The 23,260-nt window shown below is 35.2% G+C and overlaps 2 protein-coding genes across 3 annotated transcripts in view; both read left to right on the plus strand.

Annotated features, from left to right (window-relative positions):
* si:ch73-40i7.2 (FYN-binding protein 1) overlaps positions 1-9,868 on the plus strand; it is a 31,960-nt gene extending 22,092 nt beyond the window's left edge. Inside the window, exons 9-16 of one of the 2 annotated variants that reach the window (XM_056468827.1) lie at positions 1,734-1,875; positions 1,962-1,975; positions 3,108-3,159; positions 6,188-6,242; positions 6,373-6,535; positions 9,001-9,034; positions 9,124-9,161; positions 9,303-9,868. In XM_056468827.1, the coding sequence (XP_056324802.1) occupies positions 1,734-1,875; positions 1,962-1,975; positions 3,108-3,159; positions 6,188-6,242; positions 6,373-6,535; positions 9,001-9,034; positions 9,124-9,161; positions 9,303-9,328 (524 nt within the window). In that variant the 3' untranslated portion in view covers positions 9,329-9,868. Of the gene's footprint in view, positions 1-1,733; positions 1,876-1,958; positions 1,976-3,107; positions 3,160-6,187; positions 6,243-6,372; positions 6,536-9,000; positions 9,035-9,123; positions 9,162-9,302 lie in introns of both variants that reach the window. The other variant, XM_056468826.1, reaches the window with a different exon arrangement.
* Positions 9,869-12,728: 2,860 nt separating this feature from the next.
* pex11g (peroxisomal biogenesis factor 11 gamma) lies at positions 12,729-22,624 on the plus strand. Its single transcript, XM_056468789.1, has 5 exons — positions 12,729-12,970; positions 17,062-17,247; positions 18,768-18,946; positions 21,355-21,426; positions 21,535-22,624. Exons 1-5 carry the CDS (start codon positions 12,908-12,910, stop codon positions 21,755-21,757), a joined length of 723 nt encoding a protein of 240 aa, XP_056324764.1. The 5' UTR covers positions 12,729-12,907; the 3' UTR covers positions 21,758-22,624.
* Positions 22,625-23,260: the final 636 nt, after the last annotated feature.

A 23,260-nucleotide genomic window follows, 5' to 3' on the forward strand; every position in this document is an offset into this window, starting at 1 on the left:
CACCTGTACCGCATGTCTTTGGACTGTGGGGGAAACTGGAACACCAGGAGGAAACCCACGCGAATGCAGGGAGAACATGCAAACTACACAGAAATGCCAACTGACCCAGCCGAGGCTCGAACCAGCAACCTTCTTGCTATGAGGCGACAGCACTACCTACTGCGCCACTGCGTCACCGCATCTCAAACAACTTAAAATAAAATAATACACCACATTAAACTAGAGCAATGTACTCCATACTGGTCCTTAATAGACCCACTTTGTTAATGCTAGCCTAAGGGCTCATTGTGGGCTGTGAGAGTGGGGCAATTGAGAGTTTACTCATCGGTGGCCTATATGCACGGCAAGATTTTCAGCCACCGATACACTTCTGGTGAAAGGTTAATGTCACTATCTTCAACTTTAGGAGATCCCCTTTACAGCATCGGTAATACCATTTAATCAAAATAAAGTCCTTTAAATAGACCTAAAGATTTATTAATAGTTTAGTTGTTCAAGTGTAAAATGAGATATTTTCCTAATATGGATGTCATCGATTACAGGTTTTCAGCTTGTGTTTTTGTTGTGTTGTGGCATGTGTACAAAGTATATTTACATTTAAATATATCCCCTTAACAATTCAAGTCCTCTTTCTATAGTTTATTATTTTTGATAACCCATTTACTTAAATGTAGGACACTATACATTCATTTATTCATTTTCGGCTTAGTCCCTTTATTAATCCGGGTTCTCCACAGCGGAATGAACCGCCAACTTATCTTCCAGCCACAACCCATCTCTGGGAAACATCCATACACATTCACCGACACACTACGGACAATTTAGCCTTCCCAGAAACCAGAGCACCTGGAAGAAACCACACAGACTCCACACAGAAACGCCAACTGACCCAGCCATGGCTCGAACCAGCGACCTTCTTGCTGTGAGGCGACAGCACTACCTACTGTGCAATATTTGTCAATGAATCCTTTTGGTCACAATCCAAGTCTTGCTCTGCATTAATAGTTTAATCGCTTGAAGCTATATCACAGGGGAGAATATATATACAGTTGAAGTCAGAATTGTTAGCCCCCCTGAATTATTTTTTTCCCAATTTCTGTTTAACAAAGAGAACATTTTTTCAACACATTCCTAAACATAATAGTTTTAATAACTCATCTCTAATAACTGATTTATTTTATCTTTGCCATGATGACAGTAAATAATATTTGACTAAATATTTTTCAAGACACTTCTATACAGCTTAAAGTGACATTTAAAGGCTTAACTAGGTTAATTAGGTTAACTAGGCAGGTTAGGGTAATTAGGCAAGTTATTGTATAATGATGGTTTGTTCTGTAGACTATCGAAAAAAATATAGCTGAAAGGGGCTAATAATATTGACCTTAAAATGGTGTTTAAAAAATTAAAAACTGCTTTTATTCTAGCCAAAATAAAACAAATAATACTTTCTCCAGAAGAAAAAATATTATCAGACATACTGTGAAAATTTGCTCTGTTGAACATCATTTGGGAAATATTAAAAAAATTCAAAGGGGGCTAATAATTCTGATTAATTATATAGAATATATATTTTTATTTCATTGTAAAATTTACTTATATTTAACTACATTTTAAAACAGAATATTTATTTTTAACTCTTCATAGTTGTCAAAAGAGCAAATAATAGCAACAACAAAACACCTGTTACTGTAAAAAATCTTAAAGTTAGATGTATGTGTTTTCTGTTGCAGTCGGCTACATCAGTAACTCCTGTGTTGATGTGGATTATGAGGAAGTGAAGAGGAAAATCCGTGGTCAAGCTGCACTTCCTTTCAGCCCTCCTATAGGCCTGCCGGTCAATGACGACAGCAGCTCCAATGACCCCATGGACAGGTGAGACTATGAGCCTCCTGTTGAGTGGCCGCTTTTATATGACTGAAAGGTTTATACTCATATTGTGTTTCTTCTCTTTACAGCAGCTTTTACAGTGATGGTAGGTACACAACACACCGACTTCTACATTCAGAGATAAGACTTCTCTTATCTGTTCAATATAATTTACCTTTATTTTTATAGCGCTTTTACAATGTAGATTTTGTCAAAGCAGCTTCACATAAAAAGTCATAGTAAATAGGAACAGTGTAGTTCAGTTTTTAGTGTTTAAGTTCAGTTCAGTTTAGCTCAGTTCAGTGTGGTTTAATAATCACTACTGAGAGTCCAAACACTGAAGAGCAAATCCAACGATGCGCAGCTCTACAGTTCCCGAACCATGCAAGCCAGTGGCGACAGCGTTAATAAAACACAAGAGGTTACTGTTAGGAGTAGGTTTAGGGTTGGTGTAGATGTTAATAAAACAAGAGGTTACTGTAAGTATAACATAAGGGTGCTGGACAACAGAGTTGAGGATCCACATGTAGTTTACTGATAGGAGTAGTTACGCAGGCAACGGTCAAACAGGAACAGACAGTAGCACGCAGTTTATCCAAAAGAGTAGTCTGGGTCACAGGCTAAGAGATCAGTTCAATCAGCAAACAATACAAATCCGTTAACAAGGTGAGAGTGAGAAAACAGGGCAAGGCAAGACAATGGAACGCTTCGAAATGTTACAAGGTATAAACCAAGCAAGACTCAGCAAAGTGTGCGTCAAACAGTGCAGTATATATATTCTCTGTAATCAGTCCTTGAGCAGCTCCCAGCAGTGTGTGTGTGAGATCAACGGAGAACCGGAACAGGTGTGTGTGAGGTGCATGACAGGAGTTGTAGTTATTTTGGTGGCAGATTCTGTATGGACTAGATTGCTGGTGATTGTGCAGTAAGGGGTAGGTTTAGAATCGGTGTAGGTGTAAACTCAATCGGTTGAACAAACACAAACTTATCTCATAACCTACAGTCAAATATGTTATGGAAGATCAAAATGAAAATCAATGAAAATAGAATTATATATTTGTAGCATTTCATGTATTGGTAATACTGTACAAATAAATTATGCATTTAAAGATACAAAACAGCGACTGATCCGTCATTGGATCTAGTGGCCTTAAATGGGTGGGTCCGCGGGCCTGCAGTTGGACATATCTTGAATTTTCTGCACTGGATTGACTTGTTTTGGGTTCTGCTGTTCTCAGATGTATATGATGACGTGGACCATGACTTTCCTCCTCCCCCTCCAGAGATCAGGTTTCTGTCCTCTTTATTCTCATCTCATTTTCTTAACAAATAGACCTCAGTCGTATCATTTTACACAAATGGAAATGAGGCTGTGATAAAAGAGATGTACAGTATGTTTAGTGGGTTGTACTCTTATACATGAAATGTCAATCATTCAATAACTACAAAATACAAATGATTAGAGTAATGATGATAATAATAGCCTGGGTTTTGAAAAATGTATGCGAATTAGGATGCAGAATACCACGGCCTAAATTTAATTAATTTTAGTTTAAAAATAATATCTACCCTAACAAAATCTATCCATTTGAATTGGAATTGGGAAATTTACATGATCAAAACTTTTATTGACACAAATTATTTCTAAAAGGGGTGGAGTTATGCTTTTTATGCTTGTTTTATGCCGTTACTTTCCTTCAAGCAATATCTTACTTAATAAATGCAACCTTCAAAATCAGTCAAATCATGCAACAGGGACTGTCTAACGCGATATCACTGCAGTTCCTCTTTGATTTAGTGGCCAATTTTTATTAATTTATAAGGTTGAATTTGTACATTTTAATACAATTTGATCATCCCACAATGAGAGGTAGTGTTATGGGTGTGGTTTGGGGCAAGACTATTTTAAAATATTTGTGTTTTCATGCAAATAAAACTATATGAATTCCTACAAATTAGCCACTATTCTGACAATATGTAAAATAGTTACGTTTCCTTGTGAGATTGGGTTGGACTGTCATATGGGTTTAGTACTATAAAGAGTGTACACTCAATCCAAAACACAAAAATATAGGTTACAGTGGGCTTTAGGAATGAGTTTAAGCATCCAATACACATCAAAAATGTCCATCTTGGCATGCTTCGCTCAGATACAGTTAGGAGAACAGTAAATAAAAAGTATGTAATGTAATTGATTTGTAAGGTCACAGACATATTCTAAAGACACCAGAGATTTAAATTACATATATGTGTTTATATTACATTGTTAAAAAAATTGTAATGTGAGCCTTTAATGAGTTAAAGACCAGGGCAAAGATTGTTTTGAAAGTGGCCTGTGTGTGTCACACTATACAACAGAAATATTTCCCAGAAAATGTTGCTGAAATGACACTAATGTGACTGCATTTTAAGGTCTATATTTGTGTTCATAACAAAACAAAAATGTCTTTGTTATTGTTCGCTTAGAAGGGCTTCTGATTCTGATTTAAAGTTACTTTTATTCAACCAACAAGTTTTTTTGGACCAGAAATGACACTTTTCCCAAAAGACAATCAGACGATGTACAAGGTGCATCATTGTGGGAAAAAATATTGCTCAGCTTTTACATTTGAACATTCTTTAAGTCAGAATTTGCCAGGGATATGAATAATAATTTTGGGATTGGCTGTATATACAGTTGAAGTCAGAATTATTAGCACCCCTTTTATTATTTTATAAATATTTTCCAAATTATGTTCAACAGAGCAAGGAAATTTTTACAGTATGTCTGATAATATTTTTTCTTCTGGAGAAAGTCTTATTTGTTTTATTTTGGCTAGAATAAAAGCAGTTTTTATTTTTTTAAAAACCATTTTAAGGTCAAAATTATTAGCCCCTTTAAGCTATTTTTTCGATAGTCTACAGAACAAACCATCGTTATACAATAACTTGCCTAATTACCCTAACCTGTTTAGTTAACCTAATTAACCTAGTTAAGCCTTTAAATGTCACCTAAAGCTGTATAGAAGTGTCTTGAAAAATATCAAGTCAAATAATATTTACTGTCATCATGGCAAAGATAAAATAAATCAGTTATTAGAAATGACTTATTAAAACTATTATGTTTAGAAATGTGTTGGAAAAAATCTGCTCTCCGTTAAACAGAAATTTGGGAAAAAATAAGCGGGGGGCTAATAATATATATATATATATATATATATATATATATATATATATATATATATATATATATATATATATATATATATATATATATATATATATAAGGGACATTCTACCAGAAATGCACATTTTCACTTATAAAAATGTGACAAGGCCTAATTTAAGCTTATCATCCTTAAAAAAATCATACAAAAACAAGCATAAAATCATTCAATTCTATGATACAATGCATGCTTGATCAGTCAGCTTCTCCTCCATCAAATGATGTCACTTCCTCATAGCTCCTCACTCAGAAACTCCTCACTCTTAAAAGTGTTTTGCACACATTTTATGTTAAATTTAATGCAAATGTTACAGGACTGACAAACATTGGGACAATTGTATTTATTTGCAGAATTTACATGTAGTTTCATGTTTTTAATCGATTGATGTGAATGATAACAACTGAAACGTGCTATTTCAGAAGTTTTTTTTCCCCAAATAACAGTTTTTAGCATAACGCTGTAGGTTCAATTGGGCTGAGGCTAAGGTTTGTACATTCATAAAGTGTTTTTAATAAAGAAAAAAAATCTGAGAATCGAATAAATGACATTCCTTCACAAACAACTCACAGAAATCAACCATCAGTCCATTTTAGACATGTTTGGGATGAAAGACTTTTTATTCACTGTATTTATTTCAGGGATAGATAATGTATGTTTCTGGTACAATGTCCCATAATATAAGGATGAGTCGGGTTTTGAAAACAATTCCTGTTCATCCAATCAATGACAGTGACACACTTACACACACAAAAACGTCATCCAGGGATTAGGAATGCAAATGTGTGTATACAGGATTGATTGTTAAACCTGAGCAAATATAGAACTGTATGAAACTCAGGATTGGCTCAAGTGTAAAAACACCACATTTTTATCTCCTTCTTCAACTTACAAACTTATTTAGACTTGTATTTTATCAGATAACTGCTGAAAACTATCATAGCAGATAAAGAAGGCTTAGTTTGTGCTTTCCTTTCATAGACGATGTGTTTTTTTTATTAATAATGATCAAGTATGATTTGTTTTTAGCATTAATTATTAAAAAAAACATCATAATATGCTTTTTTTTACTTCAGAACATGATTGTGTTACTAATTTAAACACGTTTTTTTCAGCCACGATCCGAAATTGACCAAGAAGGAAGAGAAAAATATTCGAAAGAAGTTTAAGGTGCTTTTGTTTACTTGTGTCCGCTTCTATTTTACAGATTTCCTTTAATTCTTGTTGATCATTGTCATGAGAAGCCCTCAGTGGTTTTTTCACTGCAAGAAAATATAAAAGTTTGTAATTTATTTAACAGTTAGAGGGGCCTATTCGAGTTCTGTACACCATGACGGTGGATCCCAATGCCACTTTGAAGAAGCGCGGGAGCAATGAACTTCCGGTGGTCCGTGGAGAGATTCTGGAGGTTCTGCAGGAGACCAGCAAGAAACAAGTTCTGTGCCGAAATTATGATGGCAAATGTGAGTCGAACACACCACCTGCTGGATGATTTATGCTATTGAATTTAAAAAATAATAACGCGATAAATATCTGATTTGGGCGCATATAAAAGGGTGTAGATTTGCTCTTGACATTGGTGGGGACATACAGAGCGCATAGAACAGCATAAATTATTTTTAGTGCTTTTAAAATAATAAATGAAGGCTTTAAGCACTTAATAATAGTTACAAATGGCAATAATAAAGCATGTCCCATGCTACAAAAGTCAATTTACATGATTTTACTGCATTAGGGCGTTAAGTAGTTATGAATGTGGATAAACTTAGAGAGGCATGTGACCCAAATCAACTGTTTATCCCCATTTATTCATTCATTTATTTTCTTATCGGCTTTATAGTCTCTTTATTAATCTGGGGTCGCCACGGCGGAATGAACCGCCAACTTATCCAGCTTATGTTTAATGCTGCATATACCCTTCCAGCTGCAACCCATCACTGCGGAACACACATACACTCTTATTCACACATATACACTAAAGATAATTTCAGCTTACCCAATTCACCTGAACCGCATGTCTTTGGACTTGTGGGGGAAACCGTAGCACCTGGAGGAAACCCACGTGAACACATGCAAACTCCACACAGAAATGCCAACTGACCCAGCCGAGGCTCAAACCAGCGACCTTCTTGCTGTGAGGCGACAGCACTACCTACTGCGCCGCCTCATTCATTTTCTTTTCGGCTTAGTCCCTTTAATAATCTGGGGTCGCCACAGTGGAATGAACTGCCAACTTATCCAGCTGCAACTCATCACTGGGACACATACACTCTCATTCACACACATACGCTATAGCACGTCTTTGGACTTGTGGGGGAAAACCGGAGTACCCACACCAACACGGGGAGAACATGCAAACTATGCCAACTGATCCAGCCAAGGCTCGAACCAGTGACCTTCTTGCAACCCACTGCGCCACCCTGTCCCGATTATTGTTTTATAATCATTCATTCATTTTCTTTTCGGCTTAGTCCCTTTATTAATCCGGAGTCGCCACAGCGGAATGAACCGCCAACTTATCCAGCACATGTTTTACGCAGCTGATGCCCTTCCAGCTGCAACCCATCCCTGGGAAACATTCATACACACTACGGACAATTTAGCCTGCTCAATTAACCTGTACTGCATGTCTTTGGACTGTGGGGGAAACCAGAGCACCCGGAGGAAACCCACGCAATCGCAGGGAGAACATGCAAACTCCACACAGAAACGGCAACTGACCCAGCCGAGGCTTGAACCAGCAACCTTCTTGCTGTGAGGCGACAGCACTACCTACTGCGCCACTGCGTCGCCCTGTTTTATAATCATTTAGGCCAAAATTAAAACTGAATTTTGATTAATTGGTTGGTAATTTTATTATGGTGGACTACTAGTGAACTAGACTTTAAGTGACTTACTCTTTTCCCTTATGTCCACGCTTTGCACAGTCAAGGAGACTGGATAATGTCCTTGTTTTGGGGCTTCCCACATCCAAACTTAAGTAACGTACAGCTGTCAGTCACTTAACAGCAGAAAAAGGTCTAATCACACTGTCCTTTATGTCTTTGGGGGAGGGATTACCCAAGAAGGGAACATAATTGAATTATATCTGCACATTCAGGTTACTAAGGGTTGATGTAGCATTATTATTTTATATTGTGATTAAATGATTGGTGGTGATATTTTACTAATTGATTGATGTTGGTGGGGACACCTCACCTCTGTCAATAGCCGCGTTTCCACTATCGCGCTTAAAGCGAGCGAGCCAGGGCGAGCCAAGGCCAGTCGCGTTTCCACTATCACTTCCGGGGCGTAATCGGGCCAAAGCGGGGCTTCCTTGGGGCCAGCGTCCGGCCTTTTTCGGCCCGCCGAATACCTTGGGCCAAGGAGGGCCAACTGGGGCTTCGGGGCGGGGTTACGTACAAAGGCGGAGTTTTCCTGTCAGGTAAAGAGGAGACAAGATGCTTTGTTCCCTTACATTTGTTTTGCTATCGCGCTTGATCAACTCACTAAGAAGAAGAAAAAATAAATGCCGCCGAACTCGAATGTCCTTATCCTTGGATCGCTGTCTGGCCTTACACCAACAGACCACAAACAGTAAAAAAGCAACCGCTTCGGTGTTCTCCATCTTCCAGCTCTCGTAGTGATGCCAGGTTGTGTTTGTGGTTATAATTTGAGTTTTTTGTTCCCGCTGAAGTGGGCGGGTTGTGTAACGGGTTGTGTGACGTTTGATTCGGGGGACGTTCTGGGGGCGGTGTTTGCGTGACGCGCTGCGAGCAACTAGCCCGACAGTGGAAACGCGACATGATTTCGGCCTCATTTCTCAACCTCCCGGGCTATTGGCCCGGCCTGGCCCGATTAAAGCCCTGGCTCGCACTGGCCCGATAGTGGAAATGCGGCTAATGCCAATTCTACGCCCTTGTAAAATAGTGTCTCTCTCTTTCCACAGATGGATATGTACCCTTGGAGTACCTTTTACCTGAGTGTGTATAACTTAATTTATTCACTTAATTTGAATGAATATTTTACTTTATTTTTTGTCTAATCCTCTGTTTTCATTCTTGTTTTAAAGGGAGAATGATGTTTACGATGACATTGAAATTTCTTCAGGTTGATCATTTTTCCACTATTTTCATGTCAGCTTTAGTAGCATAACAACGCATGGGAACATTTGATTTAGCATTATACAATAGCAACTGAATGCAACATCTTTATGATTTATGTATCGCTTGTGTTTTTGTTTAATTGCAGATATATATGACAACGACGACAGCTGACCGGCTTGCTGATGCCGCTCGTCCTCCACGCAAAAGTGTATTAACCTGAGAAAGTAAAGAGATGCTGAAAATCGGTTTTCTATAGCGACTGATCGAGCGATACTAAAGATCAAAGTGATGTATATTGTATAAAAAATGATGTGGAACATTATAATTATTATTATTATGGAAAAACCAAAAAAAAAAAAAAAGAAGCTGACATTTTTGTAATTATGATAGAGATGTTTGCATACTGCTAGAACTTTCTCTCTTTTCAGTAGTCTTTCTCTCAACCAGGAACAATTGTCCATACTGGGGTTTGTTTTACATGTAGATACTCTGTTAGCTGGATGACTGAATGAATGAATGAATGAATGAATGAATGAATGAATGAACGAACGAATGAAGATCCAAATTAGCCATCGAACATTTTTCCGCGATCTGTTAAAGAGAAGTATGAAGAATAAACCACAGCACTGTTCACTTCAAATAAAGCTTTCTTTATATTTTTCGTTTATTCTGTGGTCCGTTATTCACTTGTAAATTACTATTACAGATAATTTACTTCACTTTTTTAACAAACACTTCAAGCGTAATGCCAGTGTGAGAGGCTAAATTATCATATGCATTTGTTTATATGACAAAACCAACACAATCTCACGGCAATTCGTAACTTTTTGATTTAGTGGCTAATTCGTAGGAATTCGTACAATCTATTTCGTACAATTTAGTACGATTTGCTCATCCCCCAATGATGGTTGGGTTTATGGGTGGGGTTAGGTGCCACGCCTCCTTTTTAAAATCGTACAATTTCGTACGAATGAACTCATACGAATTAGCCACTAAACTGACAAAACGTAAAATACTTACGTTTTCTCGTGAGATCAGGCTGGACAAAACATGTCTTTTTGACTCAAGAAGGTCCATACTGACTCCAAAGGCAGATACTGATAAGATCACGGCCTGCTGTGTGGACTTTGGGGGCTTTACGATGTGGTCACATGTTGATTGGTCAGTTTGAATGTCTCAGCATTTGGGCTTTAGTCACATGGTCAAGAAAGATACAAACATGGTCTCTTTTCCTGGCCTGTCTTTTCCTGGTCTGCTTTCCTCCTCTGCTCCTCTCCTCCTCTGGAGTCTATCTTCTCTGACTACTGCAATCAGGCTAACTTCTGGGCCTGCTCTCTTTGTCTCTCTCCCTCCTCCTGTGTCTCTCCTTCTACCTCTGGTAACTTTATCATTTTATACAGTTCTTTTGTAATTAATTCAGTTGTAACCATAGAGAATTATTGTCAATAAATCATTTGATTATCAAGTATTTGTGAATTACACTTAACTGTTCCATATTGCAATACAATACAGTCACATAATATCAACGCTCTCCCACATTTTTAGCTATTAATACTGCCCTTATTTCCGTTTTTGGTATAAGATTGCAGAAGAATGGTTTGACTGGAAATGTAGTTTTTTACCAATATACTGATAACTCTTTAGTCATTCGGCAGAACTACAGTTGGAACCGCTGTGGTTTAAAACCCATTCCTACACCAGGCCAGCAGAACAATTCTTTAGCCAGCACATATGATTTTTGTTTTATTAGTATTGTTTTTCGCAATCGAGCATTTAGGACAATTCGTCACCTTAGAATTATAAAGCTCTATCAGACATTTTTGTCAAATTTGAGTTGTTGACATATTCTTATTTACTTATTTACATTGTTTTTTTTTTAATTAAGTTGTTTAAATTTTAAGAATTTTTATTTAAAAAAAAAAAAAAAATGTCATATCCACAAAGTTGAACTCTTGCTTGGCTTTATAAGGTTCTGTCTGTGAGCCAATCAGCATTTCCAATGCACACACGAGGACCAATCAGGATCACAAAATCAAGTCGACTAAATAATGCCGCTCCACACAAAACTGAGAAGAAACCTGAAACTGAAAAGATGTGTGTAAATGTGATGGTGTAGAGCATTTTTTCGACATTGAGATTAAATTTTACATTGTTGAAAAAAGGAAACACTTACACTTACAAAAAATGTAATATATTACATGTGAAATTTTTATTTGTGTGTGTGTGTGTGTGTGTATTTAGAGTCAGTGTACAATTTTTCAGTGTTTATTTAACTCATTTGCTCATTGTGTGTTTTCTTTTAAAGTCTTTAAATTTGATATTTAGCCTTGAAGAGCAAATACTTATTTAACTTAATTAAGCTCATGGGGCATATAATTCAATAAATATAACTCAATAATTCATATAAAGTATATAATTCAATAAATATAACTCAATAATTCATATAAAGTATATAATTCAATAAATATAACTCAATAATTCATATAAAGCATATAATTCAATAAATATAACTCAATAATTCATATAAAGCATATAATTCAATAAATATAACTCAATAATTCATATAAAGCATATAATTCATTAAATATAACTCAATAATTCATATAAAGTATATAATTCAATAAATACAACTCAATAATTCATATAAAGCATATAATTCAATAAATACAACTCAATAATTCATATAAAGCATATAATTCAATAAATATAACTCAATAATTCACATAAAGCATATAATTCAATAAATATAACTCAATAATTTATATAAAGCATATAATTCAATAAATATAACTCAATAATTCATATAAAGCATATAATTCAATAAATATAATTCAATAATTGATATAAAGCATATAATCAATAAATATAACTCAATAATTCATATAAAGCATATAATTCAATAAATACAACTCAATAATTCATATAAAGCATATAATCAATAAATATAACTCAATAATTTACATAAAGCATATAATTCAATAAATATAACTCAATAATTCATATAAAGCATATAATTCAATAAATATAACTCAATAATTCACATAAAGCATATAATTCAATAAATATAACTCAATAATTCACATAAAGCATATAATCAATAAATATAACTCAATAATTTATATAAAGCATAGAATTTAATAAATATGATCATATTAATTGCATAAAATTAACATCTGCTCTTGACAAAATCCTTAACACAGCCTTGTGCTTAATTTGAACAAGTATACTGATGTTGTCTTCATTTTTTGTTTTTGTTTATATGTACACAATGTTATAGCACTGTCTGTGGTCATATGTATGTTGTGTTGTTAGTTATGTTGATTAGTGAATGACTTTCACTGTTTTCACTATTTAAATAAATAAGGGGGGGGGGGGGGGGTGTTGGGGCACTGCACACATTATCAGAAGAAAAACACGACAGAGCCAGCAGACTTTGATGACGAATAACCCTGCAGCAGGTGGCGGTAATGCACCTTAAAGATGGATGTCAAGTCGCCATTTTACAAGAAGAAGAATAAAACAACAGCGATCGGTTGTTGACTACTTAAGTCTGACTTGATAATGAATGACGCTTTCCTGTACAAAGTCCACTGACTTTACGAAAGACTGCTGTTTAAAAAAAAAGATGAATTTCGAGATAGTTTAAAAAAGCAAACCTGCTTTTAATGTGCTTTATATTTTTACATCCTGTATGTAGATGTTCGGCGTCACTTCTTTCGCTTCTGCAGATGATAAATAAACAGACAAATCATGCAGAGTTCAGTCGAGTCCTTCATAACTGTGCTGGAGTCATACAGAGGAAGAGATAAAGTGGTGAGTTTGTATTTACATGGTTATAAGTCATGTACAGTGCTCAGCATATATGAGTACACCCTCAACAAATCTCTCATTTAAATAAATCTTTTCTATTGGATGCTTTACAGTATTATGTTTGTGCATATACATTATATTAGTCAGTACTGAAGCCAAATCTGGGCTTATCTAACAAAATAACTTACAACAATGGTTTAAAAATGAGGAGCCCAAATTTATATGTTATAGAAAAATATTAAATACTAGTTAAAAAAAGAGGAAAAAACAAGAAAAACAAAAAATCTATACAATTTTGTCGAAATGTAGTTTGTATGTAATATTTTGCATGAATTTAACTGTATTATCTTTTCATTTCCAAAGATGTTCTGTGACTAAAATATTATTTTAATAAATATATCCATTTAATAAGTCTGTTTTTTCAAATGCACCAATATAAATTACCCATATTCACTGAGAAATGAATATAAATATTCATTTTCAAAATGGGGTGTTCTCAGGTCGCACGTGATTTTCGAATAATGCTTATATTTTTATAGTTTAATGTTAATAAATAATGTTCACTGAATTAAAAACAAAGAAAAATAGATATATTTAATAAAAATTGTGTATGTGTTTTTATTTATAGAATTAAAATATTTTATAAGAAATGAATTTTCAATTGGTGATATGATATAGTAAAGGTAACGTTAAGACTTATTATACTTAACCCTTTTCCCCTTTATATAAACGGATAACATAAAGAGCAACAGCATTAAAACAATAAAATACACAAACCAAAAAATTATATTCTTAACGCATTAAGTTTCATAAACTAATTTCGAGAGGAGCACGGGATATGATTGAGCACATCTGGCCACTCATCTGTAATCAGTAATAATCCAATCAGAGTGATCCTAGTTTACTATAAATGGATCATTTTCTCCCTACTGCTCTATCTTCGTTTGGAAGAATCCCCCCTTCCACCCCATCTCCTCCTTTTCCTCTCTTTTTCTAAAGGGGGAGCTCTCGAGATCTACCTGATCTCGGATCTCCTGATATGCTTATCGACCGTTCGGGAGCCCTGGGCTCAAATATCTCCGAGCTCAGGGTTCTCTCCCGGGACAGCATGCCAAACCTGCTTTATACGCCAAGCAAATCTAAGTGGGAACTCTTGAAATGCCTGCTGTACCAAATGGTTGATTATATACTGACTGTTTTAAATAATGACTGTTAAAGGAATGGCAAATAATAGTTTACACACACAGCATTGTTGGTTAAATCAAATAAACATAATCCTGTTGCACCACTACACTTGATTTTGGTTTTATTGTAAAAATAACAAAACAAGAAAACATGTTAACTGAGAATCTGAAATATTTTATGTCATACTTTAAAAAATATGGAGGACTCAGTATTCAAAAATGTTTTATTTTGACTATATTTTTAAATAAATAGTTTTTACACTTCATATTTTCTGATTTTCCATAGTAAATGTATTAATTCCAGTACTTTTACCATAAACCGACATATCAACCATTAGGTAGAGGCTAATATTTTAGAAATTATGGGATGTGTTGAAAAAATGTTTGTTAACCAGCCACATTACAAGTTAGGACATTATTATTGACATTATTGACAAGTTATTGACATTAGGAGTCAAGAAATCCAATCCAATTTTTTAAAGGGTTAAGAGACATTAGCTTAATATGAAAACAAACAGCGCATGTAAACATGTAAAACGTTAATAAATAAACATTTTTTATGTGGTCACTTTTGTATATTTGAAAAAGGGTAATTTCTTTCATTTCTACATGAATATATGTCTTCTCTGGTTGATTATCGTTTTTTTTTTCTTCCCAAAAGAAAGTTTTTGAAAGTAAATTAAAATGTATTTGTGCATATGCTTTCAATGCAAATAAAATAGGGCTGTGCTGATAAATGATATTATATCGAATCGCAATAAAATTTATGTCAATAACAATGATAAGCTCTGGACTTTTTTTACTCTATATTGATCTAAGAGCCAATCACACAGCAGAAATGTGCAACAATGGGAATCTAAAAGTGTGTTGATATTAGAGATGTACCGATGTTTCGGCCACTGAAAATATTTCAGCCGAAAATGTTAGCCGTTTAATGGACCCTCTAATTTTTCAGTCATCGTTGGGGTACTCTCTTAAATCTGAAATCATTAACAACTTGTATATCGTTATCAAAATATATATCGTTATCGTTCAATATAAAAAGTAATTATTGGTTAATGTATTGAAATAAACAAATCATTTTTAAAACTGAACTGTAAGAAAGAATCGTAACGTTTTTATTATTATAGTATTATTAGCAGTCAATTAAACTAATGCGATTTTACATCTGGTTAAAGAACCTTGTCTTTTTTGTGTGTTGACAAATTTACAGTGTTAATGTTAAATCTGATCAAAAGTTCAGTATTTGCACATTGCACGTTCTCGGTTATGAATACATGTTGATCTGTGACATTATTATTTTCTTACAATCTCTCTGTATCTCAAAAACATTTGCATTTATAAAGAGTGCTTCACACAGGTGAGTGGTCTTGACAAACCACCTGTAGAAACTTCTCTTCTCTCTTTTACAAAAAACTAAAAAATATATAAAAAAAACTATTAGTGCTCAGAGAATTAAGTGCTGGAGTAAAGAATGGGTCCTTACTCTAGCCCTTAATTCTCTGAGCACTAATAGTTTGTTTTTATAATTATCACTTCTTGAGTGTATACGCTTATTTCACGTGGACGCCATTTTAAAACACGAAAGCGAGGCTGCGGTGGGAAGAAACCTGGAAGTATAGGATCAGCACTTGTAAACATTGAAACAACATGCTGTGGACTACAAACCTCCAGCTCTTTCTACGATTTCAAAGTGCAGATAGGGTGTAAACATCACTTTAATTTCATTCAGTTAAGCTAGGCATCAAACTAAATCACAATCTATTTAAACGTAATACGCTTATATGTCATTCTAGGCTTCAGTTCGTGGCACCAGGTAAACAGTGTGTAAACACAGATATATGGACACTGCAGTGTTTTAAAGCCACGAAAATCAGTGAGTTCATCAGCTGATCGCTCGTCTGTGTTTGCACTCAGTAAACATAAATGAAGTGCAGTGAACTGATGACCTTCACGGCCAATCACAGTCATTTCTGTTGAACATTGGGGAATACAATGACATCCGTGCTGTTTAAGAACGTGCTCAACGCTGCTTGAAAGTTAGTGGGGAATGTATGTTTTTTTTTTTTATTTCAGTACCGAAATTTAGTATCGTGACAAGTCTAATATAGTGAAGAACTTGAGTTTGATAAATGGCATCTGAAACGTGTTTGGGAAAGAAAACGTTGGCTAACTAGTGTCATTTTCCTTAACTTTGCTGAAAATGAGATCGGATATCCAGTGCTTAATTTTAGGGTATTAAAATTGGGGTAACAGATTCGGATGTAGAGGTGTCGCGCATTAAAAGTGGAGAGCGCGGGAATTGGGGGGGAGGGGTAGCGGGGCGTTGGATGGTGGAGGGGTGTTGCAGACGAAAGTTAAGAGCTGGGTCGGGGGTTGGTTGTTGCGGACGAAAGTGAAGAGGGTTGGCGAGTCGTGGAAGAAAGTCAACAGCGAACGGAGGGTGGGGAAGACGGGAGATTGGTAAAATGAGGTGGCGGATTAAATTTCAGAGGTGCCGGATCCGGCGTGTTTTGGCACAAATTAAGCCCTGCCGATATCCCTTTTTATTTTCACTATCTAACCAGAACGGAAAAGCGTTGAAATGATACATTTGTGTCACTCGCTCTTCGTTGATAATATATACAGCCAGGTACACAACAATAAGCTATCGCACATGCTGTTCCTGTGTGACTCCAGGCGATACTTCTTGGTTTCTTCTCACCGCAGCCTTACTTTCGCTTTTAAAAATGGTGGCCGCGTGAAATCAGTCTATTGCCTCTTCTTGTTGATTTGCTGAATGCCTCCTGAATTGTAAGTTGCTTTGGACAAAATCAACTACTAAAAGACTAAATGTGAATTCTCCAAATGCTGATTACAGTGTGCAAACTGCATTGTGATTTTATTGTCACTGATTTCCTCTTGGCTCAGATACGGACCCTCTGCTATGGCTCTCAGCTGGTAGGGGGCATCCTGTCAGGAAAGAGCCCTCAGTCCTCATTGGGAAAGAGTCTCCTGCTGTTCTCGGCTCAGTTGAGTCACTGCAGAACCACACTCCGGCTCTTTGATGACCTGTCTATGCTGGCGTACTCCTCTGGCTATGGATTAGGAGGCTCGGTGAGGATGCAGGATGGCTCTGTTTAAACGGGCTTCTGGTTAAGTTAGTAATATTATTTAAAGGTGCAGGTTGTAAGATTGTTTAAAGGGGACCTGTTTTGCCCCTTTTTACAAGATGTAAAACACGTCTGTTATGTCTCAAGAGTGTGTATGTGAAGTTTCAGCTCAAAATACCTCACAAAGAATGTTTTATGACTCTTTGAAACTGCCCCTCTTAGGTTTTGATCGTAACTGTGCCATTTTGGTGACTGTCGCTTTAAATTCAAATGAAATTGTGATGTTTTCAAAAGAGGGCGGAGCTACAAATGTCTATGTCAGCATAGTGGAAGATTCAAAAGCTATGCTGATGAGGCAGAGATTGGCACTAGTGGGAGGGGCTTTCCCCCCGGTGATGACATGTACAAAGGAAGAATTTCAATCAAAGTGTTTCTGCAGACTGTTTTTATTATGATTATAAAGAATAAAATTAATACATTTTTACAGATAGTTGCCACACAACTGTGTTTAAACCCTTTATAAAAGTGATTTTTGCATAATAGGGGCCCTTTAAATAGGTTGTTTTTAAATGTGTTTTTGCCGGCATCAGATTCTTTTATTGAGATTACTTGCTGAAGTTTTTATCATGATACACCGTATTATCAAGATAATGACCTAAGCTGCAAATATATTTTAATTGGGATTTAATGTGGTAACTAAGAAATTAACATTCAGCTAAGATTAATAAACATTTGAACTCTTTATTTTCATGGAAAAACATATGCACTTCCACTTAAGTCCTTACAATATAAGGATTGACCATATGTCGAAGTTCTCAACAATAAACAGTTTTGTAGCTGTCATTACATTGACTTTATATTAACTGGTGTAAACAAGTCTTACTGTACAGATTCAGTGAACAAAAGTCCTAGGCCTTGGACTAAATAATCCAAATTTTCAATGTTTTAGGCCAGATTAACATGTGAAATTGTTGATGTTTAAACATAAATCACCTAATAAAGGGGATTATTATGCAAACATCACTTTTATAAGGGGTTTAATCACAGTTGTGTGAAAACTGTGTGAATATAATCAGCCTCTAATGATAAAAATAATTTGTTATATTTATTTTTAATCACACTTGATAAAAACCCATTTGTGAGCATTGGCATAAACAGCCCTGATTGAGAAGCAGCCATCTGCCATTAGAGTTTTACCTGTTGAAGATCATTTAAAAAAGAGGGCTGAGAGCACAATCTCATTAGAATTTAAAGCAACGGTCACCAAAATGGCACAACTTGGATCCAACAACCACTGCCAAACAACAATCTGAACATTTTGAAAAGGATCTCTAAGATATTAAACAATAGATAATTATTCGCAGTATTTGAGTTCCCATTCCAATATTGCGTATGTTATTCATCGCAGTATATTGAATTATTAAATATCAGCATATGTGTAGTTACTTTACAGTTTTGAAGCCCGAGTCAGATTTAAATGAAGTGAGCCTTGTCTATTACGGTTTTAATGGTGTTTTTTCTCAGGAGAAAGATGCTCTGGTGCGCTGGATGTCCGTTCTGAGTAATGTAGCTGATCAGTTGTATTATCCCTGTGAGCACATCGCCTGGGCCGCAGATGCAGAGCTCATCAAAACTAAATCTGACCGGTGGTGGGTGCTGAGCACAGGCCTCTGGGGTGCATCGCTGGTCCTCGGCATACTCAGGTGAAGGCAGAGAGCAGACAGGACAAAATGTACATACAGTATATACACAGTCTTGTGGAGAAGTTAGGACATTATATTAAATTCAATGGCTTTCTGTATCAGTATGTAATAATAGTAAAAAAAAAACTAAATTATAAAATTTTGCGTAGAAACCTGCCTAAAAGGGAATGTAGGCCAGAAATTTTGTATTTATGTATTAATGATTATGGCTCATATGATGTATTAAAGTGGTTCAATCAAGTCAGTATTTCAAGTTAAATATTTATAATAAGAGTTTACTTGTAGCACCGTGGGAAGTGGGATATGTATGTTTAAAACTGAATTTATAAATGTATAAATTTATCAAATTAATCCAGACGAACAGCATGACATGGCATATCATACTTTGTCATTATTTATTTAACATGAATAATGCCAATACAGAAAAGCCAAAGGTGGTAATCTTAAGACACCCAACATTCAATTGCATGTCGATCCACTTTAAGCAGCAGTTACGTAAATAACCATATTCTGAGTTTATTAGTCTCATTTGGGGTTAAAGGAGTAATATTATTTAAAATAGTGAAAATAAAATAAATAAATAAAAATGAACTGAAATTAAGTGATGCAGTGGCGCAGTAGGTAGTGCTGTCGCCTCAAAGCAAGAAGGTTGCTGGTTCGAGCCTCGGCTGGGTCAGTTGGCGTTTCTATGTGGAGTTTGCATGTTGCCGGTTTCCCCCACAGTCCAAAGACATGCGATACAGGTGAACTGGGTGGGCTAAATTGTCCATAGTGTATGTATGTGTGCGAATAAGTGTGCATGGGTTTCCTAGTGATGGGTTGCGGCTGGAAAGGCATCCGCTGCGTAAAACATTTGCTGGATAAGTTGGCGGTTAATTCCGCTGTGGCGACCCCAGATTAGGGGTATGACAAGAAAATGAATGAATGATGAATGAAACTGAGATGATTAATATATTATTGATTATGGATATATTACTGAAATATAATATATACTAAATAAAATAAAAATATACACATTTTATTTGTTGCCAAGACAACATTTCTCATTTTGATTTAGTTAAATCTTTCTGTCAAATCTCCACAGATGTCAAATACAAATAAATAAGATTAATAAAACTTTCAATTTAAAAATGTATTGAATTAAAGGTGACAATAATTAAGGGATACTCTACATCTAATGAGCTGTTTTCACAAAATAAAGCCTGACAGGCTTATCAGCAGTTATTTTATGTCAGGGTGTCGATAAGTCTGTCGGGCTTTATTCTGCGATAACAACCACAGCTAGATGTGCTTTTGCTCTTGTATAATATATTGGAATGACTTTATTGTCCAATCAGCATCAAGTAATCCAAAGACCCATGTAATAATTTAAATTAAACCTAATTTATATGTTTAATAAGTGTAAATAAAAAAATGGAAAACACTGTATTACTGCACATTGTTGAAATAAAGGCAGCCTTGGTGAGCTTAAGAGACCAAGTGTGTGCAGCTCATTTTACTGTCTGCATCAAATTATATGTAAATCATTTTATAAACATAGAAATAATAAGTGATCATATTAAGTTTTATTAAATTTTAATAGATTGAATCTTTTTGTTGACAAATGGGTAATGTTGCACAAGTAGTTTGAAGAACAATGACAAAGAATAAAGATTTAAAATGGCAAATAATTAGAAATTTAAGGATGCACTATGCCTAAGGGAACACCTTTATTTTTCAACTCCCTTAGAGTTACATTTTACCATTTTTGAATCCATTCAGCCAGGGGCGTCGCTAGACCCAATTTTCTGGGGCACGTGCCCCAGTATATGCATTGAGATATGATAAACTTCATATGCAAGTGTATTTATTAAGAGTGGTAATTCCGAAATAAAGACGTTATTCTCTATGTGCAACCGAACCAACGCTGGTGAAAGCAATGCAATCAAAAAGCAAACTATATATGTATATGTATATGTATGTATATATATATATATATATATATATATATATATATATATATATATATATATATATATATATATATATATATATATATATATATATATATATATATATATATATATATATATATATATATATGGGGATCGGGGAAAGGGGTACGTGCCCCAGTAGAGCTTTATGTCTAGCAACGCCCCTGCATTCAGCCATTCTCCAGGTCTACCAGGAGTGATTTTAGCTCAGCTTAGCATAGGTCATTGAATCAGATTAGACCATTAGCATATTAATTCAACAGAAAAAATTATTTCCTTTTGAATAGTGTTTGCTTTTTTGTAAATATGGCAGTGTTTTTGGTATATGAACTGTTGTTTAACTGAATGATTGATAGTCAAAATGATTGATGGTCACCTTTTGTTTCAATTATTATTTTTTTATTTACTTTAATGTCTCAAAGCTTTGTTTTTTAGGTCCATTAGATCCATCCTGATTCTGAAGCGAAAAGCACAGAAGTGTCACAGATCAGGCTCAGCTGAGAGCAGGTGGGTGTTTTAATTTATGTCTAAATGTTAATGTTTCCATTCTTTCAGCTTACTGTGTAGTTTTGAACAGAAATGAACACAGAATGGCTCATTGTGTCTGATTATTAGGGAGGAAGCATTTTCTCAGAAAGCTGCGCTGAAGAGGCAGATCAGAGCAGAGGTGTTCAGCATCCTGAGCAGTTCAGCTGATCTCTGCAATGCCGTTCATTGGATGCCGCCGGGATTTCTGTGGGCTGGACGGTTTCCTCCATGGCTGGTGGGACTGATGGGAACGACCTCCTCACTGATAGGCCTTTTACAGATGAGCTCTGCTGATCAAGGAGCATCCTAGTGAACTATTACACTGCAAGGAAATGCTTACTCATAGATTTTTGGTTTTGTTTCTACTGCAAATATAGAAATATTCTTAAATCAAGAAGCATTTTCTAGACAGTATTTTCAGAATTGAGTCAAAATTAAGTGAGTTTATTCTTAAAAGAAGCACAATAATCTGCCAATGGGGTAAGTAAATGAACCTTATGTCAAAGTGAAAAGGAGATTATTATTTGCTTACCCCATTGGCAGATTATTTTGCTTCTTTTCAGAATAAACTCACTTAATTTTGACTCATTTCTGAAAATACTGTCTAGAACATGGTTTCCCAACCCTGTTCCTGGAGGCACACCAACAGTACATATTTTGGATGTCTCCCTTTTCTGACCCATTAACTCCAGGTGTTGGAGTCTCTTCTGATGTTATGATAAGTTGATTCAGGTGTGTTTGATTAGGGAGAGGTTGAAAATGTGTACTGTTGGTGTGCCTTCAGGAACAGGGTTGGGAAACACTGGTCTAGAAAATGCTTAAAAATAACTTATTTCGACATTAATTTGGGAAACAATAGAAAAATTTTGCTTGTCTAGAAAATGTTTGTTGATTTTAAGAATTTTTAGATATTTGGACTAGAAACAAGACTAAAACTCCAGGTAACAAAAAGCAGTGCACTGAATGACTTTACACTGCATTGCTGATTACAAATCTGTTACTGTTTGTAATGTAGTTAACTGATAATTGAACAATGTGCACTTTATAAAGATTAATGCTAAATCAGTCTTTTGAAATGTTAATTTCTACACAGGTAAATGATTTAAACAATGTTATGTTTAATTGTGTATTTATTTTTGAAAATGTAGATTTTTTTTAATGATGTGAGGATTCTTAATTGCAAAATAAAGTAATTTTTTTACACTGAATATGTCATGAAACACCAATTAAGTCATTTTCATTCTTCATTCATTTTCCTTCGGCTTAGTCCCTTTATTCATCAGGGGACACCACAGCGGAATGAACCACCAACTATTCCAGCATATGTTTTTTTATAAACGCAGCGGACACCCGTCCAGTTGCAACCTAGTACTGGGAAAAATCCATACAGACCCATTTACACACACACTACGGCCAATTTAGTTTATTCAATTCACCTATAGCGCATGTCTTTGGACTGTTAGGGAAACCAGAGCACCCGGAGGAAACCCACACCAACACGGAGAGAACATGCAAACTCCACACAGAAATGCCAACTGACCCAGTCGGGACTCAAACCAGTAAATTATAAACTTGCTAAATATATATATATATATAACTCCACACAGAAATGCCAACTGACCCAGTCGGGACTCAAACCAGTAAATTATAAACTTGCTAAATATATATATATATATATATATATATATATATATATATATATATATATATATATATATATATATATATATATATATATATATATATATATATATATAAATATAGCACATGGGGTAAAACTATATATATATATATATATATATATATATATATA

The sequence above is a fragment of the Danio aesculapii genome, chromosome 11 (genome assembly GCF_903798145.1).
Source record: "Danio aesculapii chromosome 11, fDanAes4.1, whole genome shotgun sequence".
Taxonomy (NCBI): domain Eukaryota; kingdom Metazoa; phylum Chordata; class Actinopteri; order Cypriniformes; family Danionidae; genus Danio; species Danio aesculapii.

Coding starts and splice junctions, on each gene's coding strand:
- pex11g (XM_056468789.1), top strand. CDS start 12,908: ATGCAGAGTTCAGTCGAGTCCTTCATAACTGTGCTGGAGTCATACAGA. Junction 12,971..17,061: donor ACAGAGGAAGAGATAAAGTG/GTGAGTTTGTAT, acceptor CTCTTGGCTCAG/ATACGGACCCTCTGCTATGG. Junction 17,248..18,767: donor GCTATGGATTAGGAGGCTCG/GTGAGGATGCAG, acceptor GTTTTTTCTCAG/GAGAAAGATGCTCTGGTGCG.